This window comes from Entelurus aequoreus, linkage group LG03 (genome assembly GCF_033978785.1).
Source record: "Entelurus aequoreus isolate RoL-2023_Sb linkage group LG03, RoL_Eaeq_v1.1, whole genome shotgun sequence".
NCBI lineage: Eukaryota > Metazoa > Chordata > Actinopteri > Syngnathiformes > Syngnathidae > Entelurus > Entelurus aequoreus.
The window spans coordinates 45,722,293-45,742,401 of record NC_084733.1 but is presented as its reverse complement, the minus strand read 5'-3'; the positions used below and the strand labels follow the sequence as shown (position 1 = coordinate 45,742,401).

The window sequence follows — 20,109 nt, the reverse complement described above, 5'->3', positions numbered from 1 at the left end:
CCGAATACTTCCGTATCAACCATTGACGTCACGCGCATATGTCATCATACATAGACGTGTTCAACCGGAAGTGTGGCGGGAAAATTAAAATTGCACTTTATAAGTTAACCCGGCCGTATTGGCATGTGTTGCAATGTTAAGATTTCATCATTGATATATAAACTATCAGACTGCGTGGTCGGTAGTAGTGGGTTTCAGTAGGCCTTTAAAGTTAAAGTTAAAGTGCCATTATGTTGCAGCTATTTAAAATAGTTTTGTCAATTTGTTCTGGCCTGAAATAAATTGGCCCTTTGAAACATATCTTTGTCTTTGTGTGTTGTAAGTATACCACATTGCTTTCTGAGTTCAGTGATGCAAATGCATGCCAAGTTGATCAACAGATTGTATTATTCTCCAGTGCAATAACAGTACTGAAATGAAGGCTAAAAGGGCATTAATGGGAGCCTTAAAAAAAAAAGAGAAAAAAAAGAAGTAACTAAATAGTTACTTTTCACAGTAACACATTACTTTTTGGTGTAAGTAACTGAGTTAGTAACTGAGTTACTTTTGAAATAAAGTAACTAGTAACTGTAACTAGTTACTGGTTTTCAGTAACTAACCCAACACTGCCTATAATAAAGGAGCTGGTCGGATCTCTTGGTGAGGTGTCTCGCTGCAGTCAGCTAAATTTTAGAACTGTCTGCATTACTTAATATACAAGAATTAAATCGATGATTATTGACGTTTACTAATCGATTTTATAATCATCCATGTCCGAATTGCAATGCATCTAAACATCGATTATTTCCCCCACCTCTAGTTGTTATACTGTCAGTGATCATGTCAATGCAAACATCAGTGCAAAGATGAGTGAGGAGACTCTGACTGGTGTGCTTGCTGGCAAATTTTGCTTCGAAATCCACCCTGACTAGACTTTATATAACACGGTTTTGAGCAAATAAATGAAGTGCATTCAAGTAACACTTTATAAAATTGATCCTGTATGGCATTGGCAATAAGACTACATTTGTGCCCAAATATTTTAGGTTAATTTAAATTATGTAAGCAAGTAATAACCTGAGATTAATCATGATTAATCCAACATTTAAAAGTGTGATTAATTTGATTTTAACAATGAATCATTTGACATCCTAGTTCATATGCATCATGAATAATATAAATTCTTCTGTGTGGGTATCTCCTGCCTCTTTCACTTCCCCAAAGAAAGATGTTTCATTTCCTTACTGGCCATCTTAAAAGCACTGCGCTATTTTTACCCAAATTACGGACCTACTGGTGGATCTGAAAAACATGCTCTTCTGAAACAAATATCTTCATCAAGCTAAAGCATGAGAGGAATCTCGGAATGAGCATTAAGTATTTGGAGCAAACAGGTAACCCTACTCATATTTTGGGTGGACTGTATGACATATTCTATCATCCTCATCCTTAGCCAAAAATCTTCCTCAAAGTCATAATGAAAGTGGAAAAAGGACATGTTTATTTGGATCAAGAAAAATAACAATGAAAGAGCAACCAATAGCATCCAAAACTGTCACGTCAGCATGGATAACCTCTAGATTTGAGTTTGTCCTAAAACATATAACATGGTTGTCAAGGGAGAAAAAGCAGAGTTAGTAGAACTGAAAAGTCCAGGAGGTCAGAGGTTATCACTCCTATCCAGCCACTGTCGGTCAAATTCCACAAACTTTGTTTACAAAAAATACATTTGTGCAAAGGGTGATGGGTCAGACAAACTTTCACAATGACAGCTTTGAAAGACTGCCCAAAAGAACCTCACAGTCATACCTTCAACTAGGCATTTATTCATCTATCAATATAAATAACAATAATCACAAAATATTAGTATTGCTAACTTTAAATGACCACTTATACGGCTATAATTTTATATATGAATGTTCCAATAATCAAACTAGACATTTTGACTTGTTTAGTTTACAAATTACAAATAAATGCCTAGGGCAGGGGTGTCAAACTCAAATACAGAGTGGGCCAAAATTTAAAACTGAACAAAGCCGCGGGCCAAGGTTGAACAAATTAACCTTTTAATAGGGACCCAAACAAGTTTTGCATTGAATATTGAACAAGCAAGGCTTATATAACTTTATAGTGACATGCAAAATCGAGTTTCAAATAATAATAATAATAATTAAAAAATATCAATGGCATATCAAATACAATTTAAATAAAAAGTGAATGCCTCTTCTATTTGCAGCCTTCTGAGGTAAATATCAACATTAACTTTTTCCACAGGCTAATACATTTGAAAATAAAATAACAATGAATAAACCAACCATTCAGGACTTTAAACTGCTCAGTTTGCAACACACTGATCTAATCTGATGTGCCCAAGCTCTGTTTTCATCTCAAAATTCCACAGTATTCTGGACATCTGTGTTGGTAAATCTTTTGTAATTTGTTCAATGAACAATGAAGACTGCAAAGAAGAAAGTTGTAGGTGGGATCGGTTTATTAGCGGCTGGCTGTAGCAACACAACCAGGAGGACTTACTTGGATAGCAGACGCGCTAGCCGACGCTAGCCGACGCTAGCCGACGCTAGCCGCCAACCGCACGGATGATCGGGTGAAGTCCTTCGTCCTTCCGTCGATCGCTGGAACGCAGGTGAGCACGGGTGTTGATGAGCAGATGAGGGCTGGCGTAGGTGGAGCGCTAATGTTTTTTATCATAGCTCTGTGAGGTCCCGTTGCTAAGTTAGCTTCAATGGCGTCGTTAGCAACAGCATTGTTAAGCTTTGCCAGGCTGGGAATTATTAACCGTGTAGTTACATGTACATGGTTTAATAGTATTGTTGATCTTCTGTCTATCCTTCCAGTCAGGGATTTATTTATTTTGTTTCTATCTGCATTTGAGCCCGATGCTATCACGTTAGCTCCGTAGCTAAAGAGCTTCGCCGATGTATTGTCGTGGAGATAAAAGTCACTGTGAATGTCCATTTCGCGTTCTCGACTCTCATTTTCAAGAGGATATAGTATCCGAGGTGGTTTAAAATACAAATCCGTGATCCACAATAGAAAAAGGAGAAAGTGTGGAATCCAATGAACCCTTGTACCTAAGTTACGGTCAGAGCGAAAAAAGATACGTCCTGCACTGCACTATAGTCCTTCACTCTCCCTTTCCTCATCCACGAATCTTTCATCCTCGCTCAAATTAATGGGGTAATCGTCGCTTTCTCTGTCCGAATCTCTCTCGCTGCATTGTAAACAATGGTAGAATGTGAGGAGTCCTTCCTCTGGTGACGTCACGCTACTTCCGGTATAGGCAAGGCTTTTTTTTATCAGCGACCAAAAGTTGCGACCTTTATCGTCGTTGTTCTCTACTAAATCCTTTCATCAAAAATATGGCAATATCGCGAAATGATCAAGTATGACACATAGAATGGATCTGCTATGCCCGTTTAAATAAAAAAAAATTCATTTCAGTAGGCCTTTAAAGGCACTGCTTTTAACGTTCTTTACGAGCTGTCGTCACGTCCGTGTTTCATCCATTCTAACAACGTGCCGGCCCAGTCACAAGATATGTGCGGCCTCTGTACGCACACACACGTGAATGCAACGCATACTTGATCAACAGCGATACAGGTTACACTGAGGGTGGCCGTATGAACAACTTTAACACTGTTAGAAATATATGCCACACTGTGAACCCACACCAAACAAGAATGACAAACACATTTCGGTAGAACATCCGCACCGTAACACAACATAAACACAACAGAACAAATACCCAGAACCCTTTGCAGCACTAACTCTTCCGGGACGCTACAAAATACACCCCCCGCTACCACCAAACCCCCCACCCCCACACACACCTTGTAGCACTCGTTGGACTGGATGAAAAGCGGACGTGACGATTTTCGGGAGGGGCACTGAAATTTGGGAATCTCCCGGGACGGTTGGCAAGTATGAGAATTAGCGGTGAATGCGGTGTTACCGCGGCACCGCCGCTGTATATAATCGGCGGGCCAGCTCTAGTGTTAATTTGATATCGCCTCAAGGGCCAAGTGAAATTACATGGCGGGCCCGTGGGCCAGAGTTTGACGCTCATGGCCTAGGGTATGGCCAATTTGCTGTCATGCAATGCATCAAGGGTTATCTTGTAAACAAATAGGTAAATAAAGAACAAACTAATTACCTATTAGGTTACACACAATTGAAAAACACATTTATCAAGACCAGAAAATTCAAATTTTAATCAGCATAAAATTGTACTTCTTCCCAATCTCCTCCTGCATGAGCCAGAATAATCTAAAAAATATGTATAACAGAAAGAAATGAAGGAAAATGTAAAAAAAATTTAAATAACAAATATTTTGCTCACATTGCTGTCAAAACTGAAAGGAAAATCTCGATCTCTATTCCACACCAGTGTATTGGGTTCTTCTTTGCTGCAGGTTTTGTGTAAGTCGTCGTGTCCGATAATCTTGCATAACTCTAATGCAAATCGACAAACATGATGAAAACTCTGGGGGGTGAAATAAAAATTGATTGTTGCAGCAATCTATTTGTGGCAGTGCTTTGTGGGAGGTGGCTAGATTACATCATCGTCTTATTTGCATAAATGGCCACAAAGCATACGCGTGTATTTTTTATGGATGCAGAAAGCGAGGAAAAAACATGAATAGCAAAAATAATGTTTGGAAATTAGTGCTGTCAAAGCATTTTAAAACATTTTTAAGTTTGAATAATACATTTTCTTTATTTTAAAATAATCACGTTTAATCACAGTAAGTTACTCGTTTGCATAATTTAAATAATCAAAATTAATAAACCTTAAGATTGACCGCAATATTTTGACACAAATGTGCTTTTATCATCAGAAGTAAACATTGTTTTATGTTTGATGTACAATGTCATTTATTTGCTCAAAACTTGGTCTCAGTTTGATATAAAGTTATTTAGAATTTCGTCTCCTCACTCGGATGCATTGTTACACGGTACAGTATAGAAAAACACGTCACTTTTCAGGTAACCATCCACTATTTATATAAAGGAGCATATCATTATCAGTCACAGCAATAAATACAATACCATGAAAATAGCTTCGATAACCGATTAAAAAAAGATTTTAAAAACGCTCTAATGAGGCACAATTACCCAAGCTAAGTTAGGGCAAACAAATCAAGTGCTTCTACCTCATACAAACACTAGAGGAAACACTACACGAGGAGAGACTAAAACACAGGCTCCAACACATCAAACCTCACCAGCCCCCCCGAATGTCTGGAAAAATGAGCGATTCTTAGATGCATCACAATTGGAACGTGGACGATTTTAAATCAATGAATGTCTATTGGTGGACCAAAATGTAGAAGTAGCACAGTTACAAAGAGTAGTAACGTGCGATAGCACGGATTTTCTTCCCGATACGATAACGAGTAAACTTCCGGCTGGTGTCAGCGATACCAATTTGATACCGCTACTTTGTGCAAATATACCTATGTGTCTGGTAACATTGAAAACGTAGTGAATTTCAAGTGTTGCTTTTTTTGGGAAATCATCTACAAATAATATAAAATCACAGGTCGAAACAAATGATGCCGTTATTCTGCCCTGAATGCGTTAGCTTATGTTTATATTCAACTCTGTATGTATGCAGTGTCTCCAAATAGCCTACTATAAATGGATACATACACTTGCTGTTTTATAAGACGGAGTGACTCATTTTAATTGCCGGTAAATTTCTTAAATAAACAAATGACAGACTGAATGACCGAGAATAGCACAGTGTGCCATTGGGCTTGCATTTACTTAACTAGGCGGAAGAAAAAAGTAGCTCCCACCAATCACGTTACATTTAGACAAGCTCTCAGTGATTTAGTTATTTTACACTATGTTCCTGTTACATTATCTCAAATACATATCTCATATCCGTTATCACAAACAACTAAAGTATCAAAAGTAACAATATTTTAATTTAAGAATCGTAAATAGAGCATAACAATCTGGCAGTATCAATATTTCAGTATCGATCCGCACATCACTGACAAAGAACAAATACACAAGCAGGAGGAGAGAACTTGCTTTATTGTGAAGTAGTACTTTAACACAAGGGTAACAGAGAGTAACCAGCTAAGAAGAGGAAATTAGCAAGAAGATGAATAGGTCAGGAGAGAACAGCAATGCAACAGGACGCCTGCTCAGTGCTCACGTAGTTAGTCTTCTATATCTACGGTATATCTATATTTTGCACGATCACATCTGAAAACCGTAAATGGCGCAATACATCACAACATACGTCAGCAGCCAAAGGTGGACCCTTATATATGTGATCAATAATAATAAATGTTATTAATAATAATGATAATAATATTAATAGTAATAATAATAACGATAATTGTTATTATTGTTATTTAAGGATTCAATAACTTTATTGTCATACGAGCGCCCATGAAACACATGAGATGGCCCAAAATGTAGTGTTATTATTTTTGTATCTAATGTATTATAATATTAGAAACTAATTTAATAATAATAATATACAATATAATAATTATATATGGATACATTTTTTTTGTATTTCTACCTTCAGGTGTGCACAAACTACAAATTAGGAATGTAACAATATTACCATTATATATCACAATTATCGTGACCAAAATGATCACACAGTTATTATTAATGCGGCATTGATAAATGTGCTCAAAAAGTATTTATAAACACAAATCTTTTGACCAAGTTTTTATTAATGACAAAAAAGTAGAAACATTGTTAGAAAACCCACTATTTTGCATGTCTTGTGTTTCTTAGGCTTCACTGATAGTCTTTTAGTAATGTATTGTTTTAAATATTGGTTTGTACTGCACACTTAAGATTTATTTAAATGAAAACTATGTAACAAATAAAATCTATTTTCTATTATTATTATAATTTATTATTTCTGGCGGGTGTTGTGGCGTCCTACTCTGTTCATCGGTCTTGTATTCCTCTGGGTATAGAACGATCGCTCTGTGTTAAGAGAGCACAGCTCATAGGTTCAATGTGCACAATTGAATATCTTAGTTGTACAGACAGCAATGTGTTCATATAAGTTTAGATTGGGGTGGGGTGCTTCTTAATGGGGAAAGACATTAATGTCTCTTGTTTTTATGTTAGCATTTAAGCTAGCAAGCTGGCACCACTCAGTCCGTGATTTTATCAAAGTACAGTTATCAATCACGGTTTTTTGATCATTTTTAATTTAAAAAGGTAATAGTAACCGTCAGGGTTTTTACCATAGTTAGCATTATTATCGTTTATCGTTACATCCCTACGACAGTTAAATATAAATGGAAAAAATAATAATAGAGATAATTCAAAGACTATCAGTGAAGCCTAAGAAAAACAAGACATACAAAATAGTGAGTTTTCAAACAATGTGTCTACATTTTTGTTATTAATAAAAATTTGGTCAAAAGATTTGTGTTTATAAATACTTTTTGAGCACATTTACCAATGCCCCATTAATAATGATAACCGTGATCATTTTGGTCACGATAATTGTGATGTAAAATGTTAATATCGTTACATTCCTAATCTGTAGTTTGTGCACACCTGAAGGTAAGAAATTAAAATTAAAAAAATGTGTGTCCATATTTAATTATTATATTGTATATTATTAAATTAGTTTACTTTAATCTTTATTTAGAAATGACGCCACTGAAGTGGAAGCTGGTTTATTGATTGATTGAAACTTTTATTAGTAGATTGCACAGTACAGTACATATTCCGTACAATTGACTACTAAATGGTAACACCCGAATAAGTTTTTCAACTTGTTTAAGTCGGGGTCCACGTTAATCAATTCATGGTAGCATCATCTCTGTGCTCTTTTAATATTGTTAATGTCCTCTGTGTTCCTTAAAGTATACATGTAAGACATGCACCTGGGTATAGGTTGATTGGCAACACTAAATTGGCCCTAGTTAGGGATGATGTTTGATAAGAAATTATCGAGTTCGAGCCTATTATCGAATCCTCTTATCGAACCGATTCCTTATCGATTCTCTTATCGAGTCCAGATAGGTTGTTGTATATGGAAAAAAACACAATATTTGGTTTAACAAAAGCTCACTTTTATTATATAAGAAAAAAATAAAATCTAATAAATAAATAAATATTGACTGTTACCCCCCTAAAAAAAAAAATATTGATTGTTGTTACCCAAAGTATATTAAATGGGATTTTTCAGAAAAACAAATATATACAGTAACACAAAAACAACCTAGCCGTCTCTGTGATCACTATATGTGTATAAATAATACTATAGTGTTAAATAAAATCAGTCCCTTGGGCACAAAACTGAAAATAATACAGCTCTCCAAAAAGTGCACTTCTGCTGCTATTTGACATAACTGTTTGTTATGATGCTTTGACATTTTTGCACTTTATTTCTTTATTGAAAGAAAATTCTATGACGAGAAAAGTTGTTTGCAAATGTGGTTACAATGCTAAAAAATGAAAAGTTAAAGCTAAAAAAAGAAATACACTTTATTGAGTTAAAATCTTTCTTTATAGGGGGAAAGATGTGATGTTATGAGCTAGGGAATATAACGACTACACTACCCAGCATGCAACGGGAGTGACGAGCATGCGCGGTAGCCCCGAAAAGTGTTGTTGCATGTCGTCACCCGTGAAAGTAAACGTCAAGAACTCAGCCAACACGCCTCGTCTGCATTATTTATAATTAGACAGACAACACATATACAGTGTGATTTTGTTTTGTTTACAAGGAAAGAAAAACAAAAGTTGAAAAAGGGAGATGTCATATATGTTGTATATATATATATGTATGTGCTGCGGTTGCTTTAAGAACGTTGTGACAGCTGCCGTAAAGGAGGTGCGTTGCTAGCCTGGTTGCTATGTTTCCGGTTGGTCGTAAAAGTGTTCGTCATGTGTTTGTACCCTGCTCAAATCTCTCAGTAAAGTTATCCATTGGATTATACCTTTTGTTTTGAACTTTATTATTCCATTGTTTTTCCTGCTTTCCCTATCTGCGCCTAATGACTGAGCTACGTGACGTAAATTCTTGTGATGTCTCAAGGGGCATTTCTGGTCGGGATGGGATTCGTTCCGAGGGATTCGAATAAAGAACCAACTCTTTTTCTTTACTATAGTGGTCTCGATAACGGGTACCGGTTCTCAAAAAGGGATTCGAGTCCGAGGACTCGGTTCTTTTCTTATCGAACAACCGGGAAAACCGGTTTCGAGTATCATCCCTAGCCCTAGTGAGTGAATGTGAGTGTGAATGTTGTCTGTCTATCTGTGTTGGCTTTGCAATGAGGTGGCGACTTGTCCAGGGTGTACCCCACCTTCCGCCCGAATGCAGCTGAGATAGGCTCCAGAACCCCCCGCGACCCCGAAAGGGACAAGCGGTAGGAAATGGATGGATGGATGGAAGTTATCGGTCTTGAGAAGCAGAAAGTTATCCATATTGGCTTGAAAAAATATACATCCTGCATTTCTAACTTTAACCCCAAACATGGTAATATTCAGGAGATTTCTTCAATGAATTACCAACTCATAATTATTGACATTACCAATAGTTTTAAAGTGACCGTATGTGCTTGTATTGTGCTATGGAAGAATGCAACTAAAGTGGTGCACGCAGGTGTTTGTACTCGCCACATAGTAATCCTTTGTGGGTGCCAGTTTCTCAGAGAGGAGGAGCGGTGAGTCTGGAGAGGTTAGGAAAAACAAAACCTCTTGTTCGTTCCTCACTGTAACAGTGCTGGCATAGCCTTTTAATGAACTGGCTTCCTGCCAGGCATTGAGTGACCAAGGGGCCCCTTTCTGGCATCAGTCCTCATCATCATCATCACAGGTTCATCTGGAGGGATCTAATTCACTGCTACACTCTAGTGTACGCCTGAATGTTTCTCTTACAGTTGGTGTTCTTGCAGAAACCACATGATTAGGAGTTTGCTGTGTTTTGTTGTCAATAGCAACCATTTGTACAAACAGGCATGACAACAAAGCCTCGGAAGTCAAATGCTTCAATAGTTGCTTAGTACAGTATTTTATAGTTCTATATTTAAACACAGGGTTACTGTTCAAACTGTGTGTAATGTTACAGTGGCCAAAACATTAAATATACTTGTTGCTCTGCCTGTTTTCTAATGAGTACTTAGGCCTACTATGCTACTGTATTTTAAAGTTGGTCAAACTTGAACAAAAACTATCAGCACATCTTGAGAAATTTCGGGTCTGTGAGCATTTAAAACAAAAATATAATTGCAGTTTACATTTTTATTTTACTTTGTTGTGTTTTTCTGTGATGACATCACAGAGAGAATTAACAAAAAAAACATGTGGTGATGGCCATAGAGCTACAAGTTGAACTTATTGCAATGAGGTAAGCACATCTCGGTCCTGGCATCTTAGTACACTACTGTAATTATACAGTGACCAGTGATATTAAATATAAAAAATATGTATGCACCAGAAAGTAAGCTCTATTTACATAGGATGACAGATTAATGTGAAAAAACTCAAACTATACATCTTCAGCACTTCCATGTTTGCTCTGATGCATCATCAACAAGTGACTAATCATATTCTGGTTTATTTTTATTTATTCTTATACAGTGGTTAACTTATTTTTACACTTGTATGACAGTCATGATTTATTTGTTTCAGACATGTTTTACAAGTTACTTTAAATGACACCATGTGGTTATATTTGCCCCGATTAACACATCTGAAAAGGAGTAGGAAAAAGCAAAGCTTGCATTCATTCCTACCTTATTTTCATTAACACCATAACTTTTACATGTTTGACCTAAGTTCACTTCCTGTTTTAAAAAATAAAAATAAGAAATACTGGAAGTCAATCATTATTACATAACAGAGGATGATTTGTTTAGCCTTTACTGTATATGCAAGCATAATATTTAGTATAATCTTCAGGCAGCAGAAGTTATTTACGTTCTTTGACATGGGCACCAAGAGGGTTGCTGGTTCAAGACCACATGCGAATCAAACACTTGCGGGTTAAAAGTATATTTAGGACTGCTTATTAAAGAGATGCCAGCTTTCTTACAGCGCCCTTAAACCTCCTCTTTAATGAATGCCTGCTGGCTCATTTGCATATGTATGTAAATCATAATACATGAAACAAATAGGAAGTTAGAATGTACAGCTCAGGAAAGGAATAGCCTGATTATTTCTAAAATAATCATTATAATAGTGTCACAATGTGGTAGAACATTTTTTTCAATCCAGAAATGCTTGCTCTAATTCTAAATGCTATAATATGTGAACAATGTGCATAGGAGGGAATCGTGGCCTCTGCTGATACACATAACAGATATTGTCCTCGCATACCTATGTTATCTTAAGTTGACTTTCTCTTACAAAACTCTGTTTTGTGGCGGTCATAACGTCACACAATGTGAAGCAAACATTTTGCAACAAGGTCTCTACACTCGCCAGCCACTTCATTAGGTACATTGGTAAAAATATGCATTGGCTTGATTTCAGTTTAACTGTAATGATACGAAGTAGGCTTAAAATATTAAAATAAGTTTATTCTCAGTATGATACAGTACAATTTTACACTAATGCAATAATGAACATAGTGTGACTGACAATGAATACTTCAACAGTTAGCGCAAACAAAAAAACGGCAAAGGCAATATCTCTTAAACATCTGTAATAATGTGAATCATATTCATATTATTTAACAAACAGAGATTACATGCAGGAAAGAGGCAGTGTTCCTAACGCAACACAAAAAGTGATTTGCGATACAAGCTGTGCCTCGGCTAATTGTTATGCATTAAAGTTAAGAGCAAACTTTCTGGTTACGGGCTTCCCTACACCTAAGTGGCATAGCGATTGTCACAATGAACCCGGTAAGATCCGACCAAAACATCTGGTGTTACTTGCTAACATTAACTTCTAGCTAAAGATTGACACAAATGTGTTTTTCCAACCACAGGAAGGAAGAACATGAGTGTGAAGGACAGTGCTGAGAAGAAGAAGTGGTTCATCTTAATTGAATTACAAAAATAAATCATCAAAATCATGAGTGTGCAGCTGGCTAACTTGTTGAGGCAGTTGGAGCGCATCACTGCTTGTCTGCACCCTTCTGAAGCAGGATGAGTAAATAACCCCAGCCAAGAATGTTAAAATAATATCTAAACGACACACATGTATCGATGAAAATATGGGAAAGCTGCTGATGGTGTGTTTGACATAGAAACAGCTGGAAAGAGATACCATAGAAGTCCGCTCTCCAAGGTAAATGCTGTACATTATAATCACTTTACTTCATAAAAATACTGTAGTTGTTGTTTGTAGAACATTCTACTGTATTGTTTTTACACTTTTTTTTATTCATAAGAGTGGGGTTTTTTTTAAAGGCATGTTACATGTTAAATGTATAGAGTTTTGGGTGAGCAAAGCACCAAATTAAATAGATTTTCATTCATTTCAATGCCCGACAATGATTTTCAACACAAGTAAGTTGACGTAAATAAGTTGATGTACAAAAGTAAATAAAATTTGAAAATTTGATTTTGACGACAGTAGTCGTCCAATGGATGTCAACCTCTAATTTGCATAAGTAACCAAAATACATTTGTATACAATATAATATAATAACGCTGTAGAAGAGAGGAATAGCGTTGGAGAAACCAAACTTTCACATTTTGTTTGTATGGTGTTATATTCAGTCCAGAACATATTTTGCTTTATTCATTATTGACATGTTTCTTGTTACTTTGTTGTATATTTTTTTACATGAGGTTTCCAGTTAATTGTATCATCTATTATGACACCCAAAAATTTGTTTTATTTTACCCTTTCAATGTCTACTTTGTCTTTTTGTATTTGTGTTTAAATTTCCCTTCTACTGTTACCAAATAGCTTTACTTTAGTTTTACTGAGATTCAAAAATAGTCTTTTTTTGTCATACCATCTTTTTAATTTGTTCATTTCTTCTATTATTTGTATTAGCTTCTGTGTGTTCTCTCCTGAACAAAACACAGTTGCATCATCTGCAAATAATACGAACTTTAAGTCCTTTGTAACTTTACAAATGTCGTTTGTATAAAGATTGAACGATTTTGGTCCAAGTTTTGATCCCTGAGGTACACCACAAGATATTTTCAGCTGTGTAGATGTGTGTTGGTCTATCTTCAGGTATTGCTTCTTGTTGGTTAAGTAGCTTCTTACCCAGTTCAAGACCAACCCTCTGATTCCATACCTTTCTAATTTGTTTATTAAGATACTGTGATTAATTGTGTCAAATGCTTTTGTGCAGCAGCACATGTTTTATTATCTATTGCATTGGTTATCTTTTTCGTTATTTCGATTAATGCCATTGATGTTGAGATGTTGGCTCTATATCCGTATTGGTTGTCTGTGAGTGTTTCATTTTTATTTATGAATTTTTCCAATCTATTGTTAAACAGTTTTTCAATCATTTTAGAAAATTATGAAAGTACAGAAACAGGTCTGTAGTTTGTAAACTGGTGTTTGTCACCAGTCTTATAAATTGGTAAACCTTTTGCTATTTTCATTTTATCTGGGAATTTGCCTGTTTGAAATAATAGGTTGCTGATATATGTTAAAGGTTCTGAAATCTCTTCAATAACTTTTTTTATTGTTTTCATATCAATTCTGTTGCAATCAGTTGAGGTCTTGGATTTACATTTTTTCACAAAATTTATTATTTCCTCTTTTGTCACACCTTCGAGGAACATACAGTTGGGGTTTGTATCTATGGTGTCATTCAAGTCCTCAACTGACTCAGGATCTGGAATCTTTTCCTCCGGATTTGGTCCAATGTTCACAAAGTACTTATTGAAGCTTTCAACTACTTCGTTCATATTGTAATTTTTTACATTCCCATCTGAGAGTTAATTAGGATAATCTCTCATAGCATCATTTGTATGCTCTCATATGAAACTTGCATTATGCCAACAATTTGAAGTTTTTTTAAGTAACACATTTTTTACTTTCCCTAGTAATTAATTACATGCATTAAAGAGTAATTACCTTAGTAATTCAATGACTCATTGGTAAAGCAACGAGTAACAATAATAATTTATTTTTAAAAGTAACAGCCTGTCACACAGCATCATGAAGCAGTTGGCAGGTTGGTGTTCCTGGCTAAAATCTTTGTGTGTATGTCCTCTAAAAACGTTTACCTATAAAAACACCATTGTTAAAGGTCAATTGTTTTCATGTTGTGCTGATGTTTAAACATGACCCCTTAAACCAGGGCACTTTATTTCAAATGTTGTTCTTTTGTTTTTTTGTTCGCTGAATAACTGGGCATTGCTAAATGTTATTTTAAAGAAGATTGGAGATTATATTTGACTTTTCTTATATTATTTTCAAGGCTTATTTTCTTCTCTCAATACACCTCTGAAGTTGGGATCCTATTATGCAAAACCTACTTTTCTTACTTGTTGGTACCTGTTTTGTGTATTTGGGATCTCCATCAGTCCCGAAAATTTTTAATCAAGGCATAGTGGAGATATTTAGTTACATAAACGGATATTTCCATATATGGGTTAGTTAATGGGCCAAACCATATGGGGTATGAATTTTGGTCCATATCGCCCAGTCCTACACTCTTGTTACCGACAATGCTAGCACAGTTTAGGGATGTTCTCTCTGTGTTTAATTGAGCATTACAGTTGCCCTTATGACAGAAACTGTATGTATGAGTGCACATGTACATTGTTTGAGTGTTAATAATGAAATTGTGATATTTAAGACATTTCATATTGCTCCTAATTTCTGTTTAACAAAAAAATGTCTGTGCTGCCATTTTTTTTTTTCATTTTGGTCCTTCTAAATGAAACTAAATAAACTAAGTGAAAAAGCTATGCGTACAGCCCTGGAGATGTGTTACAGACGCAACTTTACGATGCACACCGCCACTTACTGTACGGTGTTGGAGCGACAATCTACATTCGCAGACAGTCTTATTATAATGTGTTTACAATTAGCAAGGGCTAAATAAATGAATGTATGGGAAAAACTGACCCGTGTTCTATGTAGAAAAAGCTCTGGCAGTGTTTTTCCAGTGGGATACAATAAGGTTATATAAAAATAATTACATGTTACACTTGTTCAGGGTGTACCTCGCCTTTCGCTCGGATGCAGCTGGGATAGGCCCCAGCACCCCCGCAACCCTGAGAGGGGCAAGCGGTAGAAAATGGATGGAAAATAGTATAATGATAGCAATGTTTTTTGTGACCAGTGAGTGTATAAGAATGTGTGTTGTCCAGGTTTTCATCAGTGATCAAACTAGATATGAACGAATGTTGTGGAAATAAAACATCAGCAAGGGTCTAAATTATATTGGGCCTTGTGGAACATATATAAGTGTAACATAAAGTTGTGGATTCATAATTGTAGCAGTAGCAGCAAGCGAGACACGAGGACCCTCCTCTGGCTAGAAATTAATTAGCCAAGACTACAAAAGTGCTGCCAAAACAGCATACTTAAAACAGCTCCTAGAAAAACAGTACCTTTTGTGTTTTTACACAGGCAGCCTCGTTTGGACAAAGTAGTGCTTGTTTATCTGGCGTAGGAGTCTGTGACAAAGAGGTTTGATGAACGAGCATTTTCGGTTAAGTAAAGAACAAAGTATGCAGTTTTGCAGTACACAAAACTAAAGAACATCATGTTCACTCAACATGTTGAACAGACTGCAAAGTGAAAACTGGTTTGGGTTTGTGCAAGCTCAGACAAGATCTGTTGAGCACACCTCTGGGAAAAGTCACTTTTCGTAAGAGGGCGTGAATTTTTTGCCTTCCGTGTGTGTGTGTGTGTGTGTGTGTGTGTGTGTGTGTGTGTGTGTGTGTGTGTGTGTGTGTTTTGTTTAAAATGCCTTCGTATAGATGTGCAAGCATAACTTCATGTCTGGAAAAAGCCCTGTTTCAGGAAGTCTGAGTGCAGCAAATGGTGTAACACAAGAACCAGGTAAGTCAGTGATTGTATTGTATCACAGAATGAGACAGACAACAGCGAAGAAAGCAAACCTAAAGTTCAGCCGGTGAGTTGGAAGCCGGTCTGTTCAAACAGCCCTGCAATGAACAAACATGCATGCCCTGAGGCAAAGAGACAGGATAGTATACTGGTTCCCAGTAACTTATCGTAAATATTTCAATTTAACCTCCAGATTAATTTCCCAAACAGGTGCTCTCTGTCAGTGCATTTTCCCCTTCGAGGTGTGTGTATCTGTGTTTTAAGTATGTATGCAAAATATTTTGAAAAGGCTGTTAAATTTGCATGATTGATGTATTTTACTGTAACAAAACACATTATTTATTTTTTTTTAAAAACATGATAAGCCAAACTTCGTATGAACTCAGATTTTAAAAAGTCTTTAAATAAAAAAATGTAATATTTATTTCAACTTAAAAAAACTAAAAAAATGGCTCCCCAAAATAGATTTATGAAATTTAGAATTTCACAAGACAAAAAACTGGAAAATGTTTTAGAGTTGCATAAACAGACTTAATGCATGATGACATAAGATGTAATACAAAGGACTGCAGTATATCATTTTGTCTTTTATGGCTTTTTTTCCCCCATTACAAAAAAATAAAAAAATTAACTCGAGCTCAGTATTTTGCATCTTATGTTATTGTGGTATTGTGATTTTATACTAAATGCTTAAAATTAAATCCATTTAATTGTGCTTGGACCCCACAAAACAGCACCATGTTAACATGTAACATGCCCTTTTATAGGGCATCAAAACCAATACAAGTCTTATTTGTGTCTTATATCCATTACAGTGCATTATTTGTCTATTTTTCTATCATTTTTTGGCGATCATTGAAGATCGTCACCAAGTGGAACGTTCTGGGTTAATGGTGAACAATGCTAACAATAATCTTGCCGCTATCTTCCCACGACAATCAAATTGAGCAACTTTTGGCAGAACAACTTCTTGATGCTCTTCATCTTCAGCTCCTGCCTCATCAAGAAAACATTTTTTGCTTGCAACCAAAAGCATAACAATTAGCAGAGAGACAGCTCATATCCCGAAAAATGTGTAGGATAAAGCACTTGCAGGTACGACTGTATTCCGAGAAAAAGGACCTGCTTCAAGAACTACTGTTATTAGGAGAACGTGCAAAGAGTTTCATGATTTAAAAAACTGATCAGATATTAAAAGTAAACTTGTCTTTTGGTTTATTTTTGTAAATTGTAATTGTTTCATTGTGCACTGTCTTACAGCTAAGGGCATCAAGTGAGTTGCGTGAAGTACATCAGTGACACAAATCATCTTTGTTTTATTGATCATATGTCTAAATATTAATAATGGTTAACTTATATTTACACTTGTATGACCCCTGAAAATGTTTGTGTTTTCTGACTTAAAAATATTGTTACAATGTTTGAGCTTGCACTAGGGATGGGCAATATGGCCTAAAATCTATATTGCGATATACATTGCAGCCTTTTGCGATAACGATATATATCACTATATCCATATTATTTGGTATATAAATGAAAATAGAATAATTCAAAACGGATTACCAAGGCTCCTAATTTGGCTGCTGACGTATGCAATAACATATTGTGTCAGTTGGTCATCTTAATGTATTATTTTCTAAAAATTATACTTACGGTAATATACTTGTTAATTTACTGTTGAGATCTGGTTACTTTTTAACTTTTAACATGGTTCGATCAATTCTTCTGTTAAAATAGGATAAACACTTATTCTTCTGTTGTTTGGAGACTTTACATATTGTACATTTTGAGAGATACTACACATTTGGCTAGTCCTCCTGTCTCCAGGGATTTTGTAAACAATAAGAAAAACAACAAAAGATTTTGTGATAGTAAAATTATCTATTTAATCATTGTAGTATCGACTATATATGGCTCTTATACTTGGTATCATTACAGTCGATATTTGTATCGATCCACCCCTTTTGTTTACAATTAAGGCATTCTGTTAGCGGTTAGCATGGCTTATTGTATCCTCCTACTAGGGCTGCGAATCTTTGGGTGTCCCACAATTCAATTCAATATCGATTATTGGGGTCACGATTCGATTATAAATCTATTTTTTCATTTCAACGCGATTCTCGATTCCAAAACGATATTTTTCTGATTCAAAACAATTCTCTATTCATTCAATACATAGGATTTCAGCAGGATCTACTCCAGTCTGCTGACATGCAAGCAGATTTAGTAGATTTTTGTAAAAAGCTTTTATAGTTGTAAAGGACAATGTTTTATCAACTGATTGCAATAATGTAATTTTTTTTTAACTATTGAATGAACCAAAAATATGACTTATTTTATCTTTGTGAAGATATTGGACACAGTGTGTTGTCAAGCTTATGAGATGCGATGCAAGTGTAAGCCACTGTGACACTATTGTTCATCTTTTCTTTTTCTTTTTTTTATAAATGTCTGATAATGTCAATGAGAGATTTTTAATCACTGCTATGTTGAAATTGTTACTAATATTGATACTGTTGTTGATAATATTCATTCTTGTTTCACTACTTTTGGATTGTTCTGTGTCGTGTTTGTGTCTCCTCTCAATTGCTCTGTTTATTGCTGTTCTGAGTGTTGCTGGGTCGGGTTTGGTTTTGGAATTGGATTACATTATAATGGTATTGTTTTGTATTGTTTTGTTGGATTGATTATTAAAAAAAATAAAAAAATAAAAATCGATTTTTGAAAAATGAGAATCGATACTGAATCATACAACGTGAGAATGGCGATTTGAATTCGAATAAATTTTTTCCCACACCCCTACCTCCTACAGTGTGTAGTGAAGCATGTTTAGCTATTCCTCATCCATTATTACTTGTAAGAAACTTATTTATATGCCGCCATTAAGGCGATGATTACCGACTTAAAAATGGCTTTGCACATTAGCTGCTAGCTCGCTAGCAACAATGCTACATTGCTTTAAGGACGCGTCTGTTTGGTTGTCGCTGCCAAATTTTTGGGACACAGCTAGAATGTGTCATTCAACATGCATTATCACGATACAACAGTAATGTTAAAAGCTCTATTGTCGTCATTTATATCATTTATATATGCCTCCGTCCGCGGGGTTTTGCAGTCTGGCTACATTATGACATCAAAGCGAGCTGGGCGTACTTGTTTGGACATGGAGTCAAGCTCTCAGCCAGAGGCGGAGGAGCTCTGTATGAGGCCAGCTGAGTTTTAGGAAACGCAAAAAAGGTAAGATAAAATATTATTATCATCTAATCTTGGCATGAGCATAAAAACACTGACATGCAGTGACATAAATCCTGCTAAAACAGCTTTTTTATGCAGACCGGGTGTGTAGGTGTACCTAATTATGTGAATCTATATAATTTTCATGAAGTTTGTTTTTCGGCAGTGTTTGGAAATTAAAATAGTTGTGACGTTAGTCTTTGAGATATATATTTCAACAGTGTATATTTTCAGAAAATAAATTATGATGCTTTTGGAGAGACTGGGGCGTGGTTTCATTTACAATCTGGGAATGTCTCCAGAAACAAACATCAACAGACATACACAAAAAGTAGGTTATAAATGTGACTGTGGAGAAAATATCACACAGCATTTTGACCAATACAAGGAATATCCAATACATATTATCTAGCCTACAAGTATTTAAAATGTAGACTAAAATGTCCCCTTTAATAATTTACTATGGAAAAATGTATATCGAAATCTGACCAACCAGGTTGAAAAGCTTAGCAGAAATGGATTGTAGACTGAGTTCAGAGAAGGTTTTGTTTAAGTGCAGCAAAAAGAAAGTAACAGGACAAAAAGTTATTGTGGGTTCTTACCATGGCTGTTTCCTTGAGTCTGGGACGATCTTCCTGATTTGTGTCCACCTTTGTTTCCACTAGGATGCGCAGCCACGTGTCCATCCAAAGCCAAGTCCAACGCAGGACCAAGACCCGGGTTCTGTCCTTTAGCTCTGAGATCCTTCCTTTTCTTGCCCTTCAGCCAGCCCAAGGCCCGGCCCAGGGAGTGACTGCGTTTTTTCCTCCCTTTATTACTGTGCTTCTCTTGAGCAAAGATCTCAACCACATCGTGGGGAATCAGCTCCCCGAAGCCCAGAGAGTCACGGTTTGACATCCCACCACTTTCTGGAAATGTTCCCTGAAA

The 20,109-nt window shown here is 35.9% G+C and overlaps 1 protein-coding gene across 2 annotated transcripts in view; it reads right to left on the bottom strand.

Moving 5' to 3' along the window:
- Positions 1-20,109, bottom strand: part of LOC133646499 (uncharacterized protein KIAA1522 homolog) — an 85,792-nt gene that overhangs the window by 33,945 nt on the left and 31,738 nt on the right. For both annotated transcript variants that reach the window (XM_062041928.1, XM_062041926.1), the window contains exon 2: positions 19,785-20,103. In XM_062041928.1, coding sequence (XP_061897912.1) covers positions 19,785-20,079 — 295 coding nt within the window. In that variant the 5' untranslated portion in view covers positions 20,080-20,103. The remainder of the gene's footprint in view (positions 1-19,784; positions 20,104-20,109) is intronic.